Below are 27,855 nucleotides of genomic sequence, written 5' to 3' on the forward strand. Positions count from 1 at the left end.
AAATTGACACAAGCAGACATAAATCAATTTTATTATGGGGATGGCTGGCTCCATGTCCCACATCAGTCAGGCGAGAGAAGCCGAGGGATGAGGGGTCCTTGTTTGAGGCACTGAAAAGACACTGGCATAGGCTTTGTCAAGGCTGGAGAGTCAGAGAAGCCAATTGCAAAACCACATTTCCTTCCATAGGATAAACTGACTGTTGGCCTTTAGTGCCCATTTAAATCTTGTTCATTCCTCATATCCCTGGGCAGCGCATGGCATCAGCACACAGACCCCCTTGCAATAAACTTTTGTGGAGAGAAATACAGAATATGGATGGGAAAGAAGGGAGGGCACGGGAGGGAGAAATAAGGAAAGAAGATTAACATAAGTGAGGAATTAGGAAGATGGAAGAAAAGAACTAGAAGGAAGAGGAACAACAGGGAGGGAGGGAAGGAGGAAAAGATAGGAAAGGAGGAAGATAAATGGAGGCAAAGAGTGAGTGAGAAGGAAGGATCTGGATGGAAAATAAGAGAAAGAAAGAAGGAAGGGAGGGGAGGAAGGGGAGAGGTGTTGGTGACAGTAGCCCAGAGGGAGGTGTGGGAGTGAGCCCACACTCAGGGATAGCTGCCTGGTGACCGCGCCTCTCTCCGACTTCTGTGCCACTGAACATCTGCCTGCCGATGTGGCCCTTCATTAGTTCATGTCTGATTGTCCAGTCATTTTATAACCATTACCTCAATTCGACTACCAACTGTTCGAGAGCAGTGCTTTTTCTTGGATATCTTTTGTGCTCTGGTCGTCCCCTGTTGTTCCCAGGTCCCCACGACAGCGCTGGGTTCCTGGAACGCGGTGAATTGTCCCCAGTGTTCACTGGACCCCTGGCAACCGTGTCAGTTTCTCTTGCTCTAAGTGTGCACCTTCCTTTTTATTCTTTACGTGGCCACATGGGAGTAGTGTCACCTCCAACGCTTCACTTATCATGTGCTTTCCAGAGGTGGTGTGATATTTAAAAACAGTCATTGTCGCCAGAGCAGTGGAAGACTCACTCACTCCTTAACGTACTATGACAGGTGACTGTTTAGGAGAACACTAGAATCTACATAATACTGAAGATTTTTTTTCGGAGTGGGGGAACCTTACAGACACCACTGAGAATATTTCATCTGCCCTTCCTGCCTAGCTGTAGTCCAGGAAGGAATGCTCTCCAATTAAGGCCAACTGGAGTCTTCTTGGGACTGAACTGAACGAGGCATTTAGTTTTGTGTTTCAGCGGTGTGCTCTTAGTACGGCCTGCGCACGGCCTGCTCCTCCGGTGGGAGATGTACACAGGCCCGTGAGCACCGTCGATGAACGGTGGTATCGTGTCAGATGGCGGGGCTTTGTAAATCCTCCAGTATCTTCTGCCGTGTCGAGTCTGGTTTTCATAATCAGATCTACCTGGTGGGCCTTGGGAGGAGGCTATACATATGTAGAGGGGGAAGCCAGACATGCTTGGGAGAACTTGAGTCCCGAAGAATACATAATATGGGGGAAGAGCAGAAGAATCCCTCCTCTTGACTGTAAGACGGGGAAGTATTCATCTGCTAATGCTCAACTCAATGTGACTTTCTTGCTTCCTTAGGATCGCTGAGTGGACTCGAAGGGCTCTGGGCTGAACGTGGGGATCAGAAACCTTTTCAGCATAGTGCGACCTTGAAGAGCTTACCTGCCTGCACCCAGGACACAATTTTTGACTCGGCAGAGTTTTAGGAAGCCATCCCCCCCCGCCACCTACCACCCTCCTTCTGCCTTCCTCTGAGTGAATCTTTATGACGTGGTCATACGATCACATTCCGATACAAGAGGGCTGAGGGAATAAGAGTGGGTGGTTTAGAAGAGGCTGAGAGAAGAGGAAAAATATGCAAATATTATCAAGAGTAGGAATAATATTTAACTGGAAAATGGCCATTTACTGGGCTATACAGTTTTAGGAGCCATGTGCAATTCACATGCCCAGCATAATTTAAATTAATTCCTGGCTCTTCTTCCATTTCTAATCATTCTTATACTCATATGTGGCCTTTGGGGAAATCCTAATAAAATCAGCTCCATTACAGGCTGGATTGATTGAGCCTGCTTTCCTTGCTCGTGTCAGCCCTGGGGTACGCAGAACCTAAGTGTTATTTTACAATTGTCGTAATGGTGATACTGTCTGATGTCAAACTGTGGCGTTTTAACTGGAATTAAACAACAACAACAACAAAAAAACCCAACCACCACCACCACTCATCGTACTAGAGTCAGCAAAACCTCCATGTCGTGGAGGCCAGGCTGAAGCTCGGTGGGGACCTGGTGACACCCAACTCATTCTGATTAACCAGAGGCAGATGCACCAGGCTGCTGCCCTGGAGAGCCGCAGCGTCAGGGGGCTGGTGGTGGCTCCAGGATTCTGAGCCTTCCAGCAGCTGATAGAAGGACAAGGCCCTGGTGGTCACTTAAAGGGCAAACCTCTCATTATTTTGTTTTCTGCTTTAAAGCCCTGAGGATATGGAATTCCAGTATATAGCAGTAGTTTGGTCTCTGGATTTAAAAAGTCTAAATATCCTTTCAGCCTCACTGGGAGAGAGACAATGTTGGGTCTAATCGCTGGCACCTAGGAGTTTTAGAGCACGTTTTCTATTATAATTTTTACTTCAGGCACGAGGAAACAATCCGGCAGCTCTACCGAGCATTTCATTCAGGAGACGGGGGGCTGTCTGGGGAAGACCCTGTGCATTTCCTCCGTGAAGGAAATACTTTCTTCATTATCTCCTAAAATAAAAGTACCAGGCCGAGATAAAACGGAATTCCCACTAACTGAATGAATCCCTTCCCAGAGGGGCCGATCATCTAAGGGCCAGAGAACAAGTGTTGTGAATTCTCTCCTGAGAGACTACTGAGGGAGACCACATAAATTCTACCTGAACAAATGGATGATGGACACACTATACTGAAGGTTAGAACAAGAAAATTCATTATTTATCACCCCCACCAGGTGATTTTTACCCCTCCACCCTGACGCCAAACTCACATATATACTAACACAACTGCTTCCCAACAAAGGCCTCCCACTTGGGATTTCCAAGAGGGGAAGGGGAGTGATGTCAAAACTCAAGGGAAGGGTAAGAGCAACAACAGGAATAATTTCTTGAGGGCTTATACAGGTGAAAGCAGTATTTCATTTACTCTTTCAGGCAAATGTAGGGTTGATTATAAGAATGATATTGGGGAAGCAAAAAGAGCAAAGAAGCCCCTTCGGAAAGCTTTATTTCAACAAAGTCACATTGTGTAGCTCATCCTTCTCATTTTTTCTGAGTTAACACAAGCATTTTCTGTTCCTCCCTATCCACGTGAGGGGAGGCCACAAAGAAGACAAGAACACGAGTGTGAACCTCAAAAATCTTACAATCTCCTCATCCCCATTCACTCTGTTTTGGTCTACCCTAGTACCAGCTGTGAGACAATAAAAGGGCATGAATCTCCGTGACTGAAAAATATGTTTTGTTCCAGACGAGTCTCTCAGAGGGGTAGTATAAGATCCATTAGAAAGGTCAAGCAGTTGGTGGGATCATGAATTGGTAAAGATCATTTGGCTCCGAATGAGAACACAATGTAGTAATTTAATTGATACCAGCCACCGAAGATTTAGAACGACTTGTATGTGTGTAGTCAGGGTCACAGAACTGCGGGCTGGGGGCCTGGTCCTACAAATTCCATGCACTTTGCTGCACTCTACGCAAGAGCTTATTTCCATTTTCCCTCCCAGCAGGACATTTAACAAGCTACTCAGTGGCAGGCTTCAGTTCTCTGCTACTGTGTCCATCCCCTTCCAACGGCTGCCCCCTCGGCAATGCTGGTTAATGACACCACTTTATTTCAACAGGGGCCCCTCTCATTGTTCACTGGAATTTGAGACATACATTGATACATGTGTTGAGCTCTTTTTTTTTTTTTTTTTTTTTTATCCTTTCTCTTTCAGAACACAAATACCACAATGAGTTAGGAGCACAGCAAATTCGCAGAGGAGCCACACTGAGCCTAGAGAGATGAAGAGTGCTGTCCTGACTCTGGGTGCGACCCTTGTGGGGCCCCGCTGAGAAGAACTCTGCGGTCACTTTTTCCATTTAGAGAATAATGCTGAAAAACACCTGATGATACAGTTTTCTTGAGAGTCATAGCAGATCTTTATGTTATTTGAGGTGATTTTCCCTCCATTGTCTAGAGTCCTTACCACAGAATCCTGTGAGAATATGGTCTAAGGATAATGCCCCATTAGCCAGCCTGACCTGATTTCTCCCTGTTTTGGGAACTTTCAGGCCAACCTATAATTTTAAGTCCCTCATATGCTTTTCAGAGTAATTTGGCATCTGCTGAAAGTCATTGTCATTTGAGATAACTGCTTTTCTTTCTATAAAGACAAAAGCAAGTGAAAAGACGACAGCGATCTGCCAAAAATGGAGGTCCTTGTGGAGAAGTACTGATAAATCTCCAAATGCTATTCTATCCCTGATGCAGCTCACGCAGGGTCCACCTGCAGCCAGCAATCAACACGCTAAATCTTAGCAATGCAAGGCCACTGGAGAAAAAGAATTTACCTTGGAGTCCAGCTGCTGCATGTATGACCAAAGATACTCTATATTGGCTCCAAAAGGATGGACGTGAAGAAACGTCGAGATGATGCCTGAATTAAAAAGACAAACAGTGGACATTACTGAAAGGCAAATAAGAGTCTGAGTCAAATCATGTCATCCTATCCCAGGGATGGTTTTGTCAGGCTAAGTTATGGTCTCACCATTTTTAATAGCACTCAACAAGCATTCAGTAACAGTCGTTTTGAAGACGACAGTCATAGTAACGTGGCACACAGGACACTCCCTCTCTCCTGGAATGACACTAGTTAGAAAAGCAAGACTTGGAGATAATTTATAGATGAATAAAGGTATTTCTAAACAAAGACTCCTGGAAGCATTTCAACTACCAATTTTATGCTTGATTTACCAATATAAAATTGTAGTTATTGGGAGGGTAAAATTCTCTGCTCTTTCCCTCAGTGGCCTTTGCGGAATGAAAATGGCTCGTACAGCTGTGTCAGAGATCACACAGCCTCAGAGTTTCCTGATAATTACAGCTGCTAGTTACGAAAAGTATTTAATCCCTATTCCCTCTAACTGCCACTGAAGGAAACCCAAATCCTTTATTTCCCCCTGGTTGTTTCGGTTGTTTCAACAGAGCCAGCTCGCTCTCTCCTTGCTGCTCTAATTTACAAGATCATTTTAAGAGGCCCAGGAATGGATGGTGTGGCTGGAGTCTGACATAAGTCAGAAGGCTTTTCCATTGTGAAAATCAGCTGTCACCATTGCACTGACAAATGAAAGGCTGGGTGTTGGCGTCAGGGCTGAGGTAAATAAAGGCATGACTTTTCTTTTTTTTTTTTTTTTTTTTTTTAATTTTTTTTTAAATTTTTATTTATTTATGATAGTCACAGAGAGAGAGAGAGAGAGAGAGAGAGGCAGAGACACAGACAGAGGGAGAAGCAGGCTCCATGCACCGGGAGCCCGACGTGGGATTCGATCCTGGGTCTCCAGGATCACGCCCTGGGCCAAAGGCAGGCGCCAAACTGCTGCGCCACCCAGGGATCCCAGGCATGACTTTTCTATCCTCCTTGCTCCTCTATCCAAAATCAAGACTCCATAGACCGAATGCTGCTGTTTGTTATGAAACTGTGTTCAGACTGACATTTTTTAGTTCTCTTTTTAAGCAGGCTTTGAGATGAATTAAGTCTGAGGATAAGCCCTCACATTCTTTACTGGGAAACTCTGATGTTTGAGAGCCAGAGGTTGAAAGAAAGACACACGCTTGTCTGACATGCAGGCAGGATGAGCCCTAGAGGAGCACATCGTTCTTGCCCAGGGTCATCCTGGGAACTGCAGGGTGACCTTGGATTGATCTGGGATAGGGTCTCGTGGCCTCCCGATCTCCTGTGTGGTGCTGAGATGCCCTGGGATGAGTATCAGCATTTGAAGAAAAGTTCCCAGTTGAGCCTTCATCTGAGGACAGAGAACCGAAGGGTCTAGACCACGCTCTCAAAGAAGACGTGTCCTGAGAACACCGCTCGTATGAGGTTTATATTGGTTAACAGAGAAATGAGGAAGATGGAAATAATTCATTATTTCTCTATAACGCTAAGACCTCAGTTTTCAGGGACTGACCTGTTTTTCTTGAGATATGAAGAACTACCATTTTATTCTGAGATCATGTCCCCCCCCCCCTTTTTTTTTGCCAAAATATCCTTTTATGAAATAATGGCCATAGTAGAAGGTGATAATGGTAGTTTTAATATCTTGAAGTGGCAAACAGCTATTTTAATCTCCTTAAGTGGAACTAACTGCCTTGTCCCCCTCCTACCACTTTGTTAATTTATATTTTAATTTCATAGACCTGGCAACCACTCCTCTGTGTCTTTGGGTTCTCGGATCTGGTGGGGGGGGGCACTGTAAGTAGTTCTCTTACTAATGAGTTAAAAATATAGAAGCTCATGCAGGACTTACTTAAAAAAAATAAGTGAGAAGTATTTTTTAAAAATAACACTTATTTGCATTTGTTACGTGGGAGGAAGGGGGCGGCATCCTTAAGGGGAAACTCCAGTTGCAGGCTGGTGAATGGGGGTCTCCCTGCTGTCCCAGGCGGAGGACAAGTGGCGCTATGGTCACTAGGATCACAGGGAGTCCCCAATAAATTGGTAGGCGGGCCCTCCCTTCCACCTCTATTAGAGGGCAAGACCTCTGGCCTTGTGAGAAGGTGAGGGTGTTCCTTTCTCCTGGCACACAGGCTCTCCCAGGCAAGGAGGGGGGTGCTCCAAGAGAGTGGCTCATAGAACCACGAGGGGTGCTTCAGGATAGGGGCAGTAGCCCCTTTCTTGGTGGGAGATCTGCTTAGGCAGCAGACCAATCAGCCTTTGGGGTGACAAGGATGTATTTCCCACGGGGTATGGGGGCACCTTAGAAGGCAGAGTTTTGAGCAGTCTTGTGGTGCATAAACCACCCCCAAGGGCACCAGCAAATAGAGAAAGGCATTTTTTGTATTAATCTCTCTACTGGACAGGGACTCATCACCATCTCCTAGATAACCCACAGCCTCTTCTATAAATATCCATGGGAGCGTGACGTGAAGTTAAGTGTCTTTAGTAGAATAAGTAGAATGAGTCAGATGAGGATTGGGGTGGGGTATGGGGAAGAAGTTGATAACTTGGCCTAGGAGATGAAGTGCTGAAAAAGAACATTTAGATATACCAGTAATGGGAGGACCTGGAGCGGCTGCTTTTGTTGTCTCTGTGGACATGCTCCCTCGTCCTGGGTGTGTACCCCCAGGGAACTCTGCCCTTAGACAGTCTTTGGGTGTTCTGGTTCAGTATTGGGAATATAGTATACATTTATAATAAATGTATTTTGAATGAATTGATCCTCTAGAACTAAGATTCACCAGTATACTTGTTTAAAATTTCTACTGTCCTCTTATTGGTAAATAGGGATAAATAAGAACCTTAAAAATTGCTACAGTACTAACTGGTGATGCTTAGCAGTCTTTCAAAAATCAGGTAACTTTGAGGCATTATCCACTAGTGATTCCTGCCCTTATCCTATTATGGATTCAGGACAGAGCAACCTGAATGTTTTAGGCATGGAAACCTTTTTTTTTTTTTTTTTAAAGATTTTATTTATTTATTTGAGAGAGAGAGAAAGCATGAGCAAGGGGTAGGGGCAGAGGAAGAGGGGGAAGCAGACTCCCCACTGAGCAGGGAGCTCAATGCAGGGCTCAATCCCAGGACCCTGAGATCATGACCTAAGCCAGAGGCAGACTCTTAACCTACTGTGCAACCCAGGTGCCCCAGGCATGGAAACTTTTTATTGAAAATCTTTTGCTCATAAACGTAAGGAGAAAATGCTTATATGATTTCTCTATATCTTTGTAAAATCAGACCTGACCCAGACATGAATATCTTCCCCTGGACGGTATTCAGAACCGTCACTGTGGTAGCTGATATTAATAAGCCATTCGTTTTTCTTTATAAAAACTGAGCAACTGCCATTAGATTCATTTAGGGCCAAAGTAGGTAATGAAATAAAGCCTTCCCAAGCTTTTCCTATGGATGGCAACTAAGCTACTCAGTACTGCTTGCGCTACAGCAGAAATAGGAAACATTAGTCATATCCTCCCGAGTACTGCGCCCCTCCTATTCCCTACTCCCACCCTGCCTACCGCTGCCCATCACAGTGTCATCACTGCAGAAGCATTAGTCATGCCATCTGAGAAAATGTAGTTCCTAAGCTCTGGTTTTGGATTGCATTCATGGGTGGGGTGAGGTGGGGCTTCCTGAATAATTAACTAAAGCCTCTTTGTAGCTCCTTTAAAAAGAACTGGTATAATTCCGGAGGATGAAAAAAGGGCAGGTGGAACTTATGATCTAACGCTTAATGCTGCAAACCCAGAAACTAGAGACTGTGTTATGGTCCTCTGGGAGGGACCTAAAAGCTTGGAGAAAAATACACTACCAACTGAACTACCATTACTGAACTGGTGGATCTCCAAAGGGACAGTCACTCCATCACTGGTCTTGGCTGTTTCCATGGAGAAGCAGAAGTCTCCATATTTAAGGATGAGTTTCCCAGCCAGGAAGATACAACTAAGTGTAAGTCACTGATTTAAGAAAACAACAACAAAAAAGGAATAGAGGAGGCTGTCCCTACTCTTGAGCTTTCTGCATATTGCAGGGCCTTAAAAACCGCTTTAGAAAGACCTACAGACCAGCTCTGTACGGCCTGTGGTAGACCCCTCATTAGGAAGGCCCATTTAAACGGGCACATAAAAAAACATTTTGAGGTTTTTCCATGAAAATCATTGAGTTTATTCCCATTTTTAGACCTGACTAAGATCGAGGAAGTAGCAGCATTAAAATTAGCCAAATGGTGCTAGATTTTTACTGCTTCATTCACTCTTCTTTAAGCGTTTCCTTAGCAGCAATTAGGTGCCAGAGTGCTAGGGACACAGCACTGCACAAGACAGACAAGGCTCTTGCTCTTGGGGAATTTATATTCTAGGTGAGTTACTGGGGATAAACACAAAGATTAAAAATAAAGGAAATATTTTCAGCTAGATAGCGGTAAACATAGCAAAGGAAACCTAACAGGCTCGAGCTTGGTGGAGTGCTACTTCACGCTGAGAAGGGGAGCCAAGGTACATTTTCCTGTGTCAGATGGGAAGGAGCCAGCCACAGTCAGCCCGGGGACAGGTGATTTCAGGTACAGTCAACAGAATGTGCAGGAGACCTGAGGTGGAAATGAACTGGCAGGAACCACCGTGGCTGGAGAGTGGTACAGCATGCGTCTAGAGGTAGGTGGGGAGCCAGATCACATAGGGCCATGTATTATGGCGGAGTAAGGGGTATGGATTAAATCCTAAACATAGCAGGAAACCAACAGAAGAGTTCTAAGTAGGGGCGTGATATATCTGAATTACATTTTAAAAATTTTATTCCACCTACTGTTTGGTGAGTAGGTGAAAAGGAAACTGGGAGACCATTTAGAAGTGTCTGCACAGAACCTGAAGTGCTAAGTAGTGATTTCAACCAAAGAGGAGAGGGCATTGAAGGTAGGGCTGATGGAATGCATGTGAGTGTTGGCGGGGAGGAGTCCTCAGTATTTGGCCTGAGCGACTGGGTGGGACCATTTTCTCAGACGGGACTACGAGGGGAGGATCATATTCGGGCAGAGTAAACGGGGAATCGAGTTTGGTTTTGGCCCTACATTGGAGATGTCCATTTGGATCTAAATGAGGATACCAAATGGCAATTGGAGAGGGTACAAATTTGTGAGTCAGTGGCAACAAAAAGGGACTTGAAGCCAAAATGCTCAGTGAGATTACGTAGGTAGAGGAGCGGCCTCAAGACTGAACCCTGAAGCAGCCCAAAAGTTAGAGGTTAAGGTGAGGAAAACTCAATGGGCGTGATCCATAAGAAAGAATGGTGTCATGACAGCTAAGAGAAGAAAGTGTTTCTGCTCAGAAGGTGTGAGGAGTCAACTGTGTAAAGTGCAGATGACAAATGGAACGGTTGAGAAATTGGCAGTGTGAAGGTCTCTGATCCCACTAACAGAACTGCTTCCGTGTGAGGGTGCGAGCCATACTGGAGTGGAGGCTGTGAGTGTAGACAGGTCTTTGGAGAAGTTAGGTTTGCATGGGGAGCAGGGAAATAGCTGTTGGAGTCAAGACAAGTTTTCCTTCTCTTTTGTTTAAAGGGGTGAGATAGCAGAGTTCGTGTTAATATGCTCAGGGTATGAGCACCTGCTTACGTGTAGTATCACCACATAAGGGGCAGCGCAGCTTTCGTAACAGCCCTCCTAGATTACAGAATAGTGAGCTGAAAAAGACCATCTGATCAGATCTCCTAACTTTATATGACACGAGGAATTAGATCCACAGTGGATACATGATTTGTCGGGTGAATCCAATGAGGGCTGTTTAGAGATTATCAGGCACTGTGGTTCGTCACAGGGCCAACCCACCGCTCTCCCGTCTTTTTTTCTCTGGTGGCCTCCTATTTAAAACATTTTATTGGTTATCTGTTGCGAGTAAAATATCAGTTTGTATATTCATTTTGGTCAGATGGAATCCCAGCAGAATATATTCCCCTTCCTCAGGCTATGTGCAGTTTCACTCCAGACTGTCAGCTTGGAAAGTTCTGGCCGAGATGAGCTTATCACTACATCCACAGTGGCTGATTGTCTCCCAGGAAGTTTAGAAAACCCTGAGGCCTGGCAGCTTACTGGGCAAGCGGGCCTCCCAGGGAGTCCTGGGAACCTTGGCTCTGCAGAGGAGCAGCTGTCCCTCTAGACAGTTCTGTCTTGCTGGTAACCAACAGAGGCCTGGCCAGAGGCAGCCTGAACTGTTCTTGTTTCATGTTGCAGCCTACAAGGCATCCTGGACACTGAACTGGAGAGACGGCAGGGGCGAGGCCATGTGAAATCTGGGCTTCCCCCTAAGCCAGGAGTCTGCACAGTGCTAAAGTGTTCATGGGAATTGGGGAGAGGCTGTGAGTAAGCGGTGGAAGATGGATCAAACACTGGGATTGGTTTTACGCTTCTCAGTGCATTGGGATTCTAAAAATGCTTTAATTGTCCAGAAAAGCAGCTTGTTCTGCTAATCTGGGGAGTATGATACTGATCTTGTTTAGTTTTTTTTTTTTTTAATTTAAAGAAAAAATTAAAAATGTCTGTCTGTTGGTCTTACTTTAACTAAACCCTTAACACTACATCTGGTCCTTTCAGTACGTTGTTCCTTGTGTCTGAATGGGCCTTGACAACTCCCTTATCTATCTGGAGAAATTCTATGCATCCTTCAGGACTCGTTCAGCCGTCCTTTCTTCCAACAAGGCATCTGTAGCATAAGTAGTCCTTTCTTTGTGTTTCTGATTTTAGTACAAACCATATTTCATTGTCATTAGGTGCTGCCTTTCTCACTAGTCTATGAACTTCTTGAGGGAAGAGACGATCTGATCACTAGCATCGGTGAACACGGGTTTGGGCCTATGGCAGGCCAGTAGTTCTTAGAGCCTGGTCCCATTACTGCCTGTTCAAGCATCACCCCGGATGTTAGTTTTACAATAAATACAATCTGTGTGTGTGGGGCCAGAGAGTCCGCCTTTTAAACAGGCTGCCCAGACGATTCTTTCCCAGAATGAAGCCTGGTAATTTTTATAGCAGGCTCTTGACAAATGTTTGTTGATTTATTGATATGGACATTTGTGTCTTGGAAACAAGATTTAGGTCAATGACTCATTCTTTATGGTCAGTAGCTTTCAGAGAAGCACACGCTTTCCAGATTACTTTTCTCAGGTGCAGCCTAAATGTAGCCTCAACTCCATTCACTGAAAAACACCAAAACATCACCATTTAACCTTCTTTAAGTGCATTTCTCTACATTCCTTTCATTTGCTTCCTAATACCCATGTATTAGGGGGGGACGTTCTCACTCAGATAGAGACTAGTTGTGCACAGATGCATGAACGGGTGACAGTGATAGAAGTGGGGGGGCGGGGAGTTTGACAGGAAGCAGCTGGTTCCTAGTAATATGTATCTGTAATATGTATGTCCTGATCTGTAGAGGAATCAGGGTGATCTGTAGTTTGACTTATCATTAAGAGTAACAGGGCCTGGGGGAATTTTGAAGAACAGATACTTTTTATAAATAAAGTTGTTGAAAAGGTTTGGACTGTATCTGGATGGGATTTGCAGTGATGACTAGCATTGACAGTGTGCCAGTCAGGGCTGTTAGGATTGGAAATCTACTGTTTTAGAATTATTGAAAAAGAAAGAGAACATGGAGTGAGTGATACAGACCCAGAGTTAAACTGTTAGCATCTCTTCTGAGTTTTTCCCTATCAATAGAAAAAATTTTTTTTATCCATTCTTCATAACAGTAGCCAGTGGTTTCCAAAGTTTCTGTTCCATACAGGTTCAGTGCCTGCCAAATCCAATGTGTAGGCCATATGTGAAGTGGACAAGGAGCTTTGGCCTAGACACTAGGCAGCATCACTGACCTAATGTGTAATTACTACAGAGCTGTGATCTGTAAAATAGTACCCTGCATTGCCCTCTGTAAAAACTTACTTCTTTTAGGTCTAATTATATGTTAACCTCTCTTTCCAAGCATTGGTTATAAAATAATCCAGAAATCACAATAATAAAGTGCTTCCTAAGGGCCCATCTTTTTAGCCGAGTTGGAAGATAGCACTTGGTCCCCATTAATCTCAAGCAGAAAGTTTGGCAGAATGGCTGACCTCTCAAGGGACTCAGGATCCAAATCTACATAACCCCAATAATATCAATGGAATCCCACCGATCTTCTGTTAGGTATACCTGCCTTATATCTTACAGACTCCAGTTCTTTAAAAAGGGACAATAGAATGTGTAGAAGAATACCTACTTTGCCCAGATAGATTAGTGTAACAGTAATCACAAATAATTAGGATTGCTTGTGGTTTAGAAAGTTCTAGCCTCAGTTTTATGTTCTCTGTATATGGAATCTATTTGGATAGCTTATTTCTCACTCCCGGCTTCTCTTCCGGGAAGTCAAGATTTATGCCACTGTGCATTTTTATAGAACATTTGTGTGTCCCAAGAGGGTGTTATCTGAATATATTTGCATATGGCATATACTATAGGTACCCAGAGGGGATGAAGGTTTTGCTAATTATTTCCAGTTCAAGGGAGATTTCTGCTGGGCTGCTGGCCTTCGAGGCTGACTTACAGCAGGCCCTCTATACCCTCTATGTGCTTAATTATTCTGAGGGAATATTCCAGGGACATTGCAAAGAGTATTCCTGACCTCTCTAGATATATCAGAAGTCCAGGGGAACTCACAGTGTCATTCTGCCTACAAGTATTCAGAAAAGAGTAGCCCCAGCACCAGAAACTCCTTTCTCTGTCTGGCCTGGTCCAAAGCAGGTTGGGACCCATATTCTGTCATTCTGTCCTTGTGACAGCCCTCATCTAGATTCCAGAAGCTGCAGGAGAAGTCTTTTTGGTCCCAACATTCAGCGTTCTACAAAGGACGAATGGCCAAACGCAATTAGCAGAGAGGCATACCGAATGGCAGGATCCATTTGCCAGTCTTGGAAACTCTTTTCAACCTCAGATTCCTCTGAATGATGATTCTCTCTGTGACTACCAAAGGGTAAGTACCTCGGTATTTGTGGGGAGGGTCTGGGTAGGGAATCACATCTCATTTAAAACCTCCGTTAAGGTTGAGTAAGATAAAATATCAAGGTATAGAGGTAATGGAAAAATGAAGGGAATAAACAAAAAACCTCCCCAGTTTATTTTAATAAAAGACTTGAGTTTCTAGCTTCTATTCTACCTAAACTTTGTCATATACTGATCAAATGGAGTGTCAAATGCTAATATAGGTAAACCAGTTCAAAAGACCAAAAATGAGAGGGAAAATCTTGGAAAATTCAGAATTGGTTGTGCCTACTTTTTATTAAAGATTCTAACTTACTAAATTTTTTCTAGTACACTTGAATTTTTTAATACTAAAGGACCTCATGTTATAAAGGTAATCTCCTATCTACTCCTATTAACCTGTGGTGTGTAAAGTAGGTCATTTCTTAAATTTTGAAATAGCTGAAAAAAAGTGTGTGTGTGTGTGTGTAGTAACTATTTAGGAGACATTGTAAGTGAACTGTGTTCTCCAAGTAGAACATACAAGGAGAAGCAATCTTTAGTGAGAGGCAGGAAAATTTAAAAATGGAGATTCATTCCCATTTTTTAAAGCTTCAAATGGTATTACTCATGCTTAAAGAGGGGACGTTTACTGCTGATCATCATGTGCTTTTGTTCATACCCTAAAATCATGGGGGACCTCACAACTTTGTCACACTAAGCAAAACAGAAACAGTTGTCAGAGTTTGACATGTTTTCCAAAAGAAGAAAAATCTGGTTGCCAACTACATATGGGTTCATTTTGGGTTCCTGGAACTGATAACACATCAACATGTCTTATGAAACTTGTGCATGGCATGTTATTACAGCTGTATATCATCAGAGAGAAAAAAATAATTGGTTTTCCTTAGAGTATCTCTAAGTTGATGTCATATTCAATAACCCCGTAGTTGAAAAATCTATATATGATGGATGAAGTTTGGACTATCTTCAATTTAATTCCTCCCGTGCCAGCTTCTACAGGCCCTGGCGTACTGTCATTTTGAGGTGAGTGCATGCATTATTTAAAAAATGCAACCAGGTGCTACTTCTTGCCAGAATATCAACTATAGAAGAACAATTTGTCTCACATGTACAACAGCCTCATTCTTCACTCTTAACTGTGCCAAGGAGGAGCCAGTTTAAACTTGGAACCCCACACCAGGGTCAGTGCCAAGGCGCAGCTTGTATCAATGCTGTGCATTACAGACTGAGGAGGACAGCTTCTCCTTCTCAAGAGCGAGGACTTTGGAGATAACCCTTAAACATACCAGCTTCTAAAGTGGGTTCCCAGACACATCATCAGCCTATCCTCATCAAGAACTCTTCCTTGTGAGAATAAGTACTAGTTCTTGATCTGCTCATGAGGACTCTCAAAAGAGACCATTTAGAGCTTTGTTTCTGGTCCAGACCAAAAAACAAAACAAAACAAAACAACCAACCTAGATGTATTTTGTGGGGCAAATAAAGAATAAATTTTTCCTTTCTTTCCCCTTCCTTAGTGGCCAGGTTGTTTTATTTATCTTGGTTAAATGAATCCAAGCTTGGGCAGGGAAGCCTGGTTTAGCATAGCAGTGGTAGTCCAGATGTCCCTATATCATCAACATTACAGGGCTGACCTCAGGATGCAGCTTCTCTTGAGTCTGGGGATCTGGCTTGATTTGGAACTTTTGGAATGGACACAACGTGGCCTTCAGTTGGAAGTGGTAGGTCCAAAGTTTGGAATTCAGATTTGTAACATCTGAGATGCAAAATAATCTGTCTTCTTGTAATGAGTTTTATGTTGTACAACCAACTACTTTACATGATTACAGTATAGCAAAACCCTTTGGTTTTTATGTCCCTAATTTGAAGTTTAATATGTTCTTGACAACGAATATTATTTAAGATAAATAGATGAGGAAAACAACTTCCTTACCGATGAGCAGAGCTTCTTTCTCTGATTTTAAGCCTTGGCTTCTTTTTTCAATATTGTTTTCTCGGTCTTGGTTGACCAGTGCGACTGTCAACACATTGATTTCCTATGAAGTTAAAAACAGAAACCATATAGGTATGCATGTAGATTTTGTACATTTCAATAAAAGCCATCAGGTCTTTTCAACTCTAAAAAAAAAAAAAAAGGTCATCACTTCCATTTATAACTGAACATCAGCTTTTATAAGTAATTGATCTATGTGCCCAAAAATAGAAAAGTAATGCTAAAATTTAGCCTCCTGGGTGTTACTCCCAGAAAACCAAGTAACTATGCAAAAGTGGCAAATTTGGCATAAATTATCTTTTGTTCATGTTTTGATTAAACTCTGTTAGCAAAAAATATTTGATTATAGCTACTTTAACATGTTTTTATTTCAAATATAAAAAACTTTTCCCAAAGCATGCACAAAACTGATTTATAATACTATGCTAGTAGCTTGTATGAGTGTTTGGCGGAAATAGGGCCTATTGGGAAGGTGAGATAGGATTGTTATTAGAAGTGTTTACGTTGAATAAGTATATGTCCTTATACACAACTGTGAAAGGTAGATAAAGCGAAGGTTGAGAAATTCTTTTCTTTGGAAACTAAAAATGAAGAATTATACAACAAACCAATAATATGTGGAACACTGACTGAAGTTGAACTATTTTTAGTTCTATGGTCTTTTTTTATTTAGAGTCAAAGAAAAATATTTGACTCCTATTCTCCCAGATCTGGTATTAGGGCTCAAAATGGAGAATGAGATAATAGAAAATCAAATGTAATGATCAGAGACATACACATATGGGATAGAATCATTAGGGTAGTTGAGTTTCAGAGGAAGATTTCTCATTGAAAGTTATCAAAGAAGGATGAGCATATTGAGCAAACAGTTGAGGATACTTATCAGATGATACCACAAGGCTAGATGTTCTAGAGATTAGTAGTAGGATGGGGCGAAGGAGAACTTAGAAGGTCTGGGCAAAAGGTTTGGCAGGTGTTATCAGGACTAGAACTGATTATAGGGATAGATATTGATCCAGTTAATACAAATAAAAATTGGTCAGATAAAGGACATCTAGGAAATAAAAAGCACAAACTCCATCTGAAGGCATTCAAATAAAAGAAAAAAAAAACTTCAGTGTGTGTCAATCACAAAAGTTCTATGAGCTGAATTTAACCTCTGAGCTGCTACTTTGTAAATCTGGGGTAATTAAAAATTGCCAGGAATGAACACTCTTCTAAGAAATTGCAATCGGCAGTATTTGGTGAGCATTTTGGAGGTTCGTCTAAAGGTCAGACTTACCTGCTGAAGTTGGAGTAAGAAATGAAGATGGGTGTAAGATAAAGATAGATCAGAGGAAGATGCTGGTTGGCTAAGAGGGTACTAGTGAGGCCTGAGGCTGATAGTGGGCATATACCCATAAGACAGTTGTCAGGAAGGGTTTAAGGAATGGTCCATATAGTGAGACTGGAGACAGCTGGACTTAAAGACCATTAGAGATGAAAGATGTTCTTATATATCTAAAAAGGGATCTTGGGGAGTGTTGTTGGTTGAACGTCTGCTTTTGGCTCAGGGTGTGATCCTGGGGTCCTGAGGTTGAGTCCCAGATCAGGCTCCCTGCAGCGAGCCTGCTTCTTCCTCTTCCTGTGTCTCTGCCTCTCTCTATGCCTCTCATAAATAAGTAAATAAAATGTTTTTTTAAAAAAGGGCAGATTCTTGGGAACCACCCCAGAAGGAAAAACACAATTCAGAAGTTTAAAACCAAACAAACAGTGATTTATGTAGAGGAGCTCAGAAGAGGAGTTAGAGGAAAGGTATAGGAAATTCCCTCTGTAATGAAATAAAATAGGGATGTGTTTTAAGAGCTAGAAGAGGTCTAGGCGGAAAGAGATGGAAGATATTACCTAGAATGATGATAGTATCATTTAAGAGATAATGAACCTGAGGGACGAATGGAAACAGTACCTCCCAAGAAAAGGTGATCTTTCACAGTCTGGATGGTAATTGGAGCCAAATGAAATTACTGAGAAGAGTTTATCAGACATCAGGCCCACATTAACTGACAAAACTGAGTGGTGTTCTGGAGCCATCACCCAGTTGAGAATCCAGGTTTAGTAAGGGAGAAAGACCACAGAGGGAAGGCTGTTAGTATCTGAGGAAAAGTCACAGGGGAAGAATAGACAGAGACGGCTCAAGGGTCTTATCAGGCACTTGTCCCATATTCAAAGCTGGAAGGGGACGTTGAGCAGGTCCCAACAAATTCTCCAGGGAGCCAGAAAGGGCTTACCACTGACTGTTACTTTGATAACGACTTAGGGTTGGGTAAATGGGGACGGAAAGAGAGATGAGTCCTGGGAAATATCTTAGAGATCGACTATTGCAGCATGTGCTCTGCTGACCACAAGTGATGTTCTCCTACATGGTCACTGTCAGTGACTGTGAGGCAGACACCCCTCTCTTTAAGGCTTTAACAGCAGTCCACGAGGCCAGGGCCCCAGTGGTAACTGTGGGTTCTGCCCGGGGTGGATATGGTGCTGCTTTTCTGCCTCCTTCCCCAAGGCCCAGAACTGTCCTGGGAAGTGGTACAGGGCCTAAAGAATGCAGTCAGGCAGGCTCCAAGTAGTGTTGTAAGAAGCTAGTGTCAAGAATCCACAAAAGGGGAACTCTCGTTTCCATTATAGTGCAAGGTGTGTCCAAGCGCACCGAGAGACCTGGGTCCACCAGGTCATTAGTGACGTGGGCCAACCTGTGTTCACTCAAAACCATTACTACTGACCAAGTGCCCTGGAGCCTAAGCCAGTCGCAGGCTTGGTGGTACCAAGGTGCAGACTTGGAGGTTCTGGAAAGATGACAACATAGGAAGACTCTGAACTTCCCTCCTCTGGAGAACACCCCACATTATACCTATTGATAGAACAATTCCTCCTGAAGAACAACTAAGGCCTGACTGAACAGCTTCTACATAACAAGAGGGAGAATGGAAAGAAAGAGCAGTGAGAAGGTAAAGAAGGGAGCGCCTACTCCCATGCTGTGACTGGCAGTGGGGAGGGAAAGAACTGAAGGACCTGGAACTGATTCCTCACAAATTGGACACAGAAAAAAAGCCATTGCTTAAAAAGAGTGACTAGCATATAAAAGAGCCAGCCCTTGAACTCCACCAAATGGTGGAAGAGCTATGGGAACACTCTCTGGGTCCCAGAGACTGAAGAACAAGATGGTTTCCGCTCCCCCCTCCACCTTAAAAGCAGAGACCAGATCCCAGTCCGGTCACCATAGCTGGCTGGCCACCTCAGCAAGCCCCAGGTCCCCTAGGCAAACACCAGCCTCAGATGCACTGGGGCACAGAAGAAAGCCATGGTTTAAAAATAGCAACTAGCCTATAGAAAATCCAGCTCTAGAACTCTGCCAAATGGTAGGGGCAGTTGCTAGAGTGCTCTGTGGATAGGAGGGGCTGATAAACACCCTTTGGTCTCACTACCCATCCCACACACCTTGAAAGCACTGAATGATGCAAAGTCCAAGTGGCCTCACTGGCCTACTGCCTCCGTGAGCCCTGGATCCCGAGCTCACACCAGTACCAGCCAGCCCACCAACGCAGCCACAGGGCGCTGCACACTAGAACACGTTTAGTTAGCACTCACCACAGCCCTAGCCTTCATGCCAAGGCTGCAAGCAGAAAGCACCAGAACACTCAAAACCCCCACCACTTTGGCTTCAGATGGCTTGCTAGGGCACCCCCAATGTAGAGTGCTCTAGAACCTTTCATCTGACATCTGCTTGAGCTCCAACTGCCTTGCCAGGGCCCCCAGCCCACGCCTCTATCTGTTCCAGTCATCACAGCAGGGCACCCCTGTACAGAGCACCACAAAACACTGCTGCCCAAACTGGCTTTGGCTCCAGTTGCCTGGCCAGGGAGCCCCCGCAATAAGTCCCCAGAGACATCCCAGTTGGCACCTAATTTAGCTACAGCCGTCATCCTGGGGTTGCCCTCAATGTGGAGAGCTCTGGGACAAACTGGCTCGCACCTGCTTCAGCTGGCCTGCCAGGGGATATTTTGTGTAGTCCAGGGACCCCACTATCCTGTGCCCAGTTTAGCTTTTGCTGTCCTGCCAGGGTGCCCCCTGCACAGAATGCCCGGAAAACCTGTTGGCCTATACCCTGCCTCAACTCCATCTACTCCTTCAGCACATCTTCTGTGCTGAGAGTCCTGGAACATCCCAGTTTACATTCACTTGAGCTTCAGCTAGCCTGCCAATGTGCCCTCTGTGCTTGGAGTCCCAGGTCCCCCTGGCCTGCACCTGCACTTTAGTTTCAGCTATTCTATCTGGGCATTCTCTGTGTAGACAACTCAGAGAACTCCCAGCAAGCACACTGCTTTGGCTCCAGCCACCCTGCCAGGGTACCACTTGCACAGAGTTCCCTGAACACCTTAGATTGTGCCCATTTCAGCTTTAGCTGTCCAGTCAGGGTGCCCCCTATGAGGAAAGCCCTGGAACCCATAGCCTGTGCCAGCTACAGCTCAAGCCAACCAGCAAACATCACCAAGGACACAGAGGATAACCATATACAAGATGATTCCTTCAAGTTTAGGAGAAGTAACTGTTCATCTAATCCACAGAAACAGAGAAAGTTAAGCAAAATGGGGAGATGGAGGAATGTGCTCCAAGATAAAGAACAGTACAAAACCTCACAAAAAGAACTAACTGAAATGGAGATAAGCAATATGCCTGATAAGGATTTTAAAGTAATGAACGTAAAAATGGTCACTGGGCTAGAGAGAAGAGTAGAAAAATCCAGTGAGGCCTTCAATAAAGAGATAGAAATGAAACTATAACAAAGAACCAATCAGAATCGAAGAACACAATAACTAATAAAATGGTAGACGGAATCAACAGTAGATTATCAGATGCAGGAGAATGTATCAGTGATTTGAAAGGGTAATGGAAAGCACACAAGCTGAAGAGCAAAAGAGGGTAAGAATTTAAAAAATCCAGTAGGTTAAGGGATCACAACATCGAGCAAACAAACATTTGCATTCTAGGAGTCCCTGCAGGAGAGAGAGAGAGAAGGGGGTAGAAATAATAGCTGAAAATTTCCCTAACCTAGGGAAGGAAACAGACATCTAGGTCCAAGAAGCATAGAGCATTTCAAATAAGATGAACTCCAGGAGCTCCACACCCTGACACATAACGTCAAAGGTAAAGAGAATTTTAAAACAGCAAGAGAAAAGCAAAAGTTACCTACAAAGGAAAACATGCAAAGACTGTCAGCTAAATTTTTTTTTTCTTCAGACTTTGCAGGCCCGAATGCAGGGGCGGGGTATATTGAAAGTGCTGAAAGGGAAAAACCTGCAACCAAAAATACTCTACCTGGCAAGATTATGATTCAGATTTGAAGGAGAGAGAGAGAGAGAGAGAGAGAGAGAGAGAGAGAGAGAGAGAGAGAGATTCCTAGACAAAAGATAAGGGAATTTATCACCACTAAGTGAATCCTACAAGAAATATTAAAGGGACTTCTTTCAGTGGAAAAGAAATGGTCATATGAGATGTAATAAAATACGAATAAAAAGATATATGACAGGATATACGTAAAGTATGGAGAAGGGAGTAAAACAGGAAGTGAAGTGGGAAAAAATTTTTTTTTCTTTTCTTTAATAATGGGCCTGAACTTAAATGACCATCAGATTAATATAGACTGCTAGTTACTTAGGACATTATATATAAACCTCTTGGTTACCACAAGCCCAAAACCTGTAAGAGATATACAAAAAATAGAGAGAAGCCAAACAACACTATAGAAACTAATCACAAAAAGACCAAGAGAAGAAACAGAAGAGCTACAAAAACATCCAGAAAACAAACACAAAGTGACAAGTACGTATCTGTCAATTAATGTCAATGGCCTAAATTTTCCAATAAAAAGCACAGCGTGGTACAACGTATAAAAAAAAACAAGAGCACCTATATGCTGTCTATAAGAGACTTTTCTCCTACCTACAGAAGATAGGAACACATATAGAATGGAAGTGAAGGGGATAGAAAAATATTTACCATGCAAATCAAGGCAAAAAACCCCCCAACAAAACTGGGGCAACAATAGACTTTAAAACAAAGACTTTTAACAAGAGACAAGGGCATACCATAATGATAAAGAGATCCATGCAACAAGAGACTGTAACAGTTGTAAATATCTACACACCCAACACTGGGGCACCTAAATACATAAAGCAATGTTAGTGAACATAAAGAGAGACACTGATGGTAATACAATAATAGTAGGGGACTTTAACACCCCACTCACATCAATGGATATTATCCAGGTAGAAAAACCAATAAAGATCAGTGTCATTGAATGTTACCTAAGACCAGATGGACATAATAATATATACAGAATATCCATCCAAAAACAAGAGAATATGCATTCTTGGGGCACCTGGGTGGCTCAGTTAAGTGTCTGCCTTTGGCTTGGGTCATGATCTTGGAGTTCCAGGATTGAGTCCTGTGTTGGGCTCCCTGCACAGCAGGGAGAAGCTCAACTGGCTTCTCCCCTCCCTCTGCTTCTCTGCATAGCTCATGCTTGCTTTCTCTCTCTCTCTTTCTCATTCCCGCTCAAATACAATATTTTTTTTTCCTCAAATACAATCTTAAAAATTCAAAAACAAGAGAACACATTCTTTTCCTTAAGTGCACAAGCAGTATTCTCCAAAATAGATTATGTTAGGTCACAAACAAGTCTCAACAAATTTAAGATTAAAGTCATACTCTGAATCTTTTCTGACAACAATAGTATGCAATTGGAAATAAATCACAAGAAAAACCCTGGGGAAAACATAAACACATGGAAGCTAAACAACAGGGTAATAAACAACCAATGGGTCAGTGAAGCAATCAAAGAAGAAATAAAAAATTACATAGAGACAAGTAAAAATGAAAACACAGTAGTCTAAAATCTTTGGGATGCATTGAAAAACAGTTCTAAGAAGGAAACAGTGTACAGGCTGGCCTCTAGAAACAAGAAAAAACTCAAACAATCTGACCTTATGTCTAAAGAAATTAGAAAAAAGAACAAAGCCCAACGTGAGTAGAGGTAAGGACATAATAAAGATCAGGGCAGAAATAAATAACACAGAGACTAAAATTAATGAATGAATAAAACCAAGAGCTGTTTTTTTTTGAAAAGATAAAATTGATAAACCCTTAGCCAGACTCATCAAGAAAAAAAAGAGGGGCTTCTGGGTGTCTCAGTTGGTTAAATGTCTGCCTTCAGCTCAGATCATGATCCCAGTGTCCTGGAATTGAGCCCCACATTGGACTCCCTGCTCAGCAGGAGAGTTTGCTGCTTTCTCTCTCTGTACTGCCTCCTTCACTCACTCTCCTTCTCAAATAAATAAATAAAATCTTCTAAAAAAGAGATAAAAAGGACCCAAATAAATAAAATCCCATGAGAGAGAAGAAAGATCTTCCACCACAGAGATAAAAAGGCAATGAAGAGAATACTGTGAAAAATTATATGCCAACAAATTGGACAATAGAAAAAATGGATAATTTATAGAAACAATATCTTTTAAGACCGAACCAAGAAGAAATAGAAAATGTGAACAGACCAATTACTAGTAACAAAATTGAACTGGGAATCAAGAAACTACCAAAAAGTAGAGGACTAGGAGCAGATGGATTCATAGATGAATTCTACCAAACATTTAAGTAAGAGTTAATATATATTCTCCTGAAACTATTCCATAAAATCAAAAGAGGAAGGAAAGCTCCAAATGTATTCTATGAGGCCAGCATTACCCTGGTATCCAAACCAAACAAGGATACCACAGAAAAGAAAGATACAGACTAGTATACTTGATGAACATAGATGCAAAATCCTCAAGAAAGTACCATGTTCAAAAATACATTTAAAAAATCACTAATAACAGTCAAATGGGGTTTACTTTGGGGATGCAAGGATGGTTCAATATTCACAAATCAGCCACATTAACAAAAGATAAAAATTACAGTATCCTAGTAAAAGCAAAAAAGCATTTGACAAGCTTCAAATTTCATGATAAAAATTCTCAACAAAGTGGGTTTAGAGGGAACATACCTCAATAAAGTAAAGGGCATTTATGAAAAACCCATAGTTGGGGCATTTGGGTGGCTCATTTGGTTAAGCATCCAACTCTTCAGCTCAAGTGTGATCTCAGGATCGGGAGATGGAGCCGTGAGTCAGATTCTATGCTCAGTAGGGAGTCCGCTTGAGCTTCTCCCTTTCCTTCTATCCCTTCCCCTGTGCACATGCTCTCTCTCTCTCTCTCTCTCTCTCAAACAAACCCATAGCTAAAGTCATACTCTGGGAGAAACTGAGAGTTTTTCCTTTAAGATCAGGAACAAGACATGGATGTCCACTTTCTCCACTTTTATTCAACACAGTTCAAGCCACAGGAGTCAGTGAAGAAATAGAAATAGGCATCCATATTGGTAAAGAAGTTAAACTGTTACTGCAGATGATGGACTACTACACAGAAAATCTTTAAGATTCTACTGAAACACTACTAGAAGTAATAAATGAATTCAGTTAACTGAGAGAATACAAAAATAATACCCCCAAATCAGTAGCATTTCTATATACTAACAAAGTAGAAGAAGAAATAAGAAAACAACTCCATTTACAATTGTGCCAAAAAGAATAAAACACCTAACAAAAAACTTAACCAAGAAGGTAAAAGACCTATCCTCTGAAAACTAAAATATTGATGAAAAAAATTGAAGATGACATAAACACATGGAAATATATTCCATGTTTTTGATTTAGAAGAATATTTTTTAAATGCCCATATTACCCAATGCACTCTACAGACTTACAGACTCAGTGCAATACCCAACAGCATTTTTTTTTTTTTTACAAAACTAGAACAAATACTCATAATGTGTATGGAACCAAGAAGATCTGGAATAGCCAAAGCAGTCTTAAGAAGGAAAAAGCTAGACACTTTATAATTCCAGATTTCAGACTATACAACAAACCTACAGTTTTCAAAATTGTACTGGCACAAAAACACATAGAGATCAAGGGAACAAAATACAGAGACCCCAAATAAACCCATATTTACATGGTAAATTAATCTATGACAAAGGAGGAATGAATATACAGTGGAGAAAAAAGTCTCTTCAATAAATGGTGTTGGGAAAACTGAACCACTTTCTAATACAATACACAAAAATAAACTCACAATGAACTAAAGACCTAAATGTGAGACCTGAAATCTAAAATGTAAAAATTCTAGAAGAAAACACAGGCAATAATTTCTCAGACATCAGCCTTAGCAACATTTTTATAGCTATGTCTCTCATGGCAAGTGAAGCAAAAGCAAAAATAAACTATTGGGACTACGTCAAAATAAAAATGCTTCACTGCACAGTGAAGGAAACCATCAACAAAACAAAACAGGCAACCTACTGAATGGGAGAAGATACTTGCAAATGATATATCCAGTAAAGGCCTAATATCCCAAATATGTAAAGAACTTATACAACTCAACGCCAAAAACCTTCTAAAGAACCATATTTAAAAATTGGCAGAGGATCTGAATAGATGCCTCAGATGTCTTTCCAAAGAAGACATACAGATGGTCAATACACATGAAAAGATGCTCAGTATCACTTATCATCAGAGAAATGCATATTAAAACCACAATGAGATATCACCTCACAACCTGTGAGAATGGCTAAGATCAAAAACACAAGAAGCAACAAGTGTTGGTGAGGATATGGAGAAAAAGGAACCCTCATGTACCATTGATGGAAAGGCAAATTGGTACAGTCACTGTGGAAAACAATACAGAGATTCCTCAAAGAATTAAAAATAGAAGGATCTCCACAGAAGATGGCGGAATAGAACAATCCTAAGCTCATCTTGTCCCACTGAACAACTAGGTAACACATCAGTATAAATAACCTGAAAAACGACCTGAAGACTGGCAGGACAGACTCTTCACCACTAAATGTAAAGAGGAGGCTGCATTGAAGAGGCAAGAAAAGACAGAGACATGGTTGGGAGTTAAATGGACCCACAAGACTGTATGCAGGAGGGATGGAGGGACACCGTGGGTGTGAAGAGGGAGAGAAGACTATTACACCAGGCACCTCAGGCACAGGGAACTCACACAGGAAAGACAAATCCCTGCAATATGGCTTTGGAAACCAGAGGGACATAATTTCAGGAGTTCTTACAATCAGAAGGACCTAACACTTGGAACTGTAAAAGTCAGCAGGTTCTTCTCTGAGAGAGGAAGGTTAGAGGAAATGGAGCCCAAGCCCTAAAAGAGACAGCACAAACACAGCCCATCAGCATGAAATCCTGCACAGAAGCAGCATTTTGCAAACCGCCTGGAGTATATCAGAGAGATTTATTTACTAATCTCAGAGCATGTGTTGGAGGGGCAGGGATTGTTGGGAAACTTCTCCAGGAATAAAGGAGCTGTAAAGTACCATTGCCCCTCCCCTCCCCCCAACACAGACACCTGTGGGAACCAGCAGCATTCCAAACTCTCCACCTAACTTATTAACAGTGAGCCCCACCTCATGTTCTCCTGTGGATATGCCCCCTCTAGCCTGGCTCCAGGTCTCCAGGTCTCCTCCCACAAGCAGACCTAGGCATACCTTATAAACACTGCTTGCCCTGCACCTGCTGTTTTCTGCCCATCTGCCTCTTCCAACCTGCCTGCGTCCATCCAGGCAGCTGCAGGTCTCAGCTCTGCAGCAGGAGTTTTATAAAGCAGGTCCACTTTACATCTCACAGTAGACCCGCACATTTGCTAACACCACATGCCCCACCCCTGAATTATCCTGCAGACATGCCCTTCACAATATATTCTTGGTCAGAGTCCATTAAAAGTGCAGTGTGCAAGCACTCCTAGCAGGGGCCAGCACCACTCCGAAGTGACTCCTGCCCAGGGGGTGAGTGGAGGATAACTACATAAAGCAGTCCAACTACAGCCCCAGCAGTGGGCTGTGGGCAGACATCTGGTATGACTGCAGGCTCCAGGCACCACCCACCAATGAAAGCTTCTCAGGGAAAGCACCCTGCAGTGCTACTGTATCTCTAGCAAATGCCTGGTCTGATTCAAATCACATCCAGGGCAGGTCCAGATTGGCCCTGTAACAACATAGGGACCAAACCCTGCTCACAACAGGCAAAGACAGCCATTGCAGGTGACGAGACTGAAGGCAGAATGCAGTGCTGGCACAACAGCGAAGTGCACACAACACACATAGGAGACACCCCTGAAACTCGAAGTTCTGGTGAAGAAGGGACATTGCCTTCAAGGCACTACAGGACATCTTCATAAGGCCACTACTTTCAAGAGTAGTAGTTGTAGATGACATTCCTAACACATAGAAACAGAGAGTCAGAAGAAATGAGAAAACAGAGGAATATGTCCCAAATGAAAGAATAGCATGACATCAGGAGAGCTAAATGAAGTAACATGCCTCATAGAGAATTTAAAGTAAAGGTTATAGATATATTCATTGGACTGGAGGAATGAGTGGAGGGACCTCAGTGAGACCCTTACCAAAGAGACAGTAAACATTAAAAAGAACCAACTAGAGATGAAGAACTCAATAACTGAAATTAAAAATACTCTATTTGGGGAGTGCCTGGGTGGCTCAGTCAGTTAAGCGTCTGACTTGATTTTGGCTTAGATCATGATTTCAGGGTCATGAGATTGAGCCCCATTTGTGCTCCATGCTGGGTGAGAGCCTGCTTAAGGTTCTCACTCCTTCCTCTGTACCCCAACTCCCAAAATACAATAGATGGAGTAGTAGTATAGTAGAAGAAACAGAAAAATGGATCAGCAACCTGGAGGACAGAGTCATAGAAAACAAGTTGAATGGGAGAGAGAAAAATAAATAAATGCAAATGGACTAAGGGAACCCAGCAACACCATCAAGCATAATACCATTCTCAATAGAGGGATCCCAAAAGAAGAAAAGAAAGAAAAGGTGGCAGAAAATTTATTTGAGGGCAGCCAGGGTGACTCAGCGGTTTAGCACCACCGTCAGCCCAGGGTGTGATCCTAGAGACCTGGGATCGAGTCCCACGTCGGGCTCCCTACATGGAGCCTGCTTCTCCCTGTGCCTGGGTCTCTGCCTCTC

At 42.7% G+C, this 27,855-nt stretch overlaps 1 protein-coding gene across 2 annotated transcripts in view; it reads right to left on the minus strand.

Annotated features, from left to right (window-relative positions):
- The window catches only part of ENOX1 (ecto-NOX disulfide-thiol exchanger 1), a 247,744-nt gene that overhangs the window by 7,367 nt on the left and 212,522 nt on the right, over window positions 1-27,855 (minus strand). For both annotated transcript variants that reach the window (XM_041730978.1, XM_041730979.1), the window contains exons 13-14: window positions 15,673-15,775; window positions 4,599-4,684 (exon numbers count right to left, since the gene is read on the minus strand). In XM_041730978.1, coding sequence (XP_041586912.1) covers window positions 4,599-4,684; window positions 15,673-15,775 — 189 coding nt within the window. The remainder of the gene's footprint in view (window positions 1-4,598; window positions 4,685-15,672; window positions 15,776-27,855) is intronic.

The sequence above is a fragment of the Vulpes lagopus genome, chromosome 16 (assembly GCF_018345385.1).
Source record: "Vulpes lagopus strain Blue_001 chromosome 16, ASM1834538v1, whole genome shotgun sequence".
NCBI classification, from domain to species: domain Eukaryota; kingdom Metazoa; phylum Chordata; class Mammalia; order Carnivora; family Canidae; genus Vulpes; species Vulpes lagopus.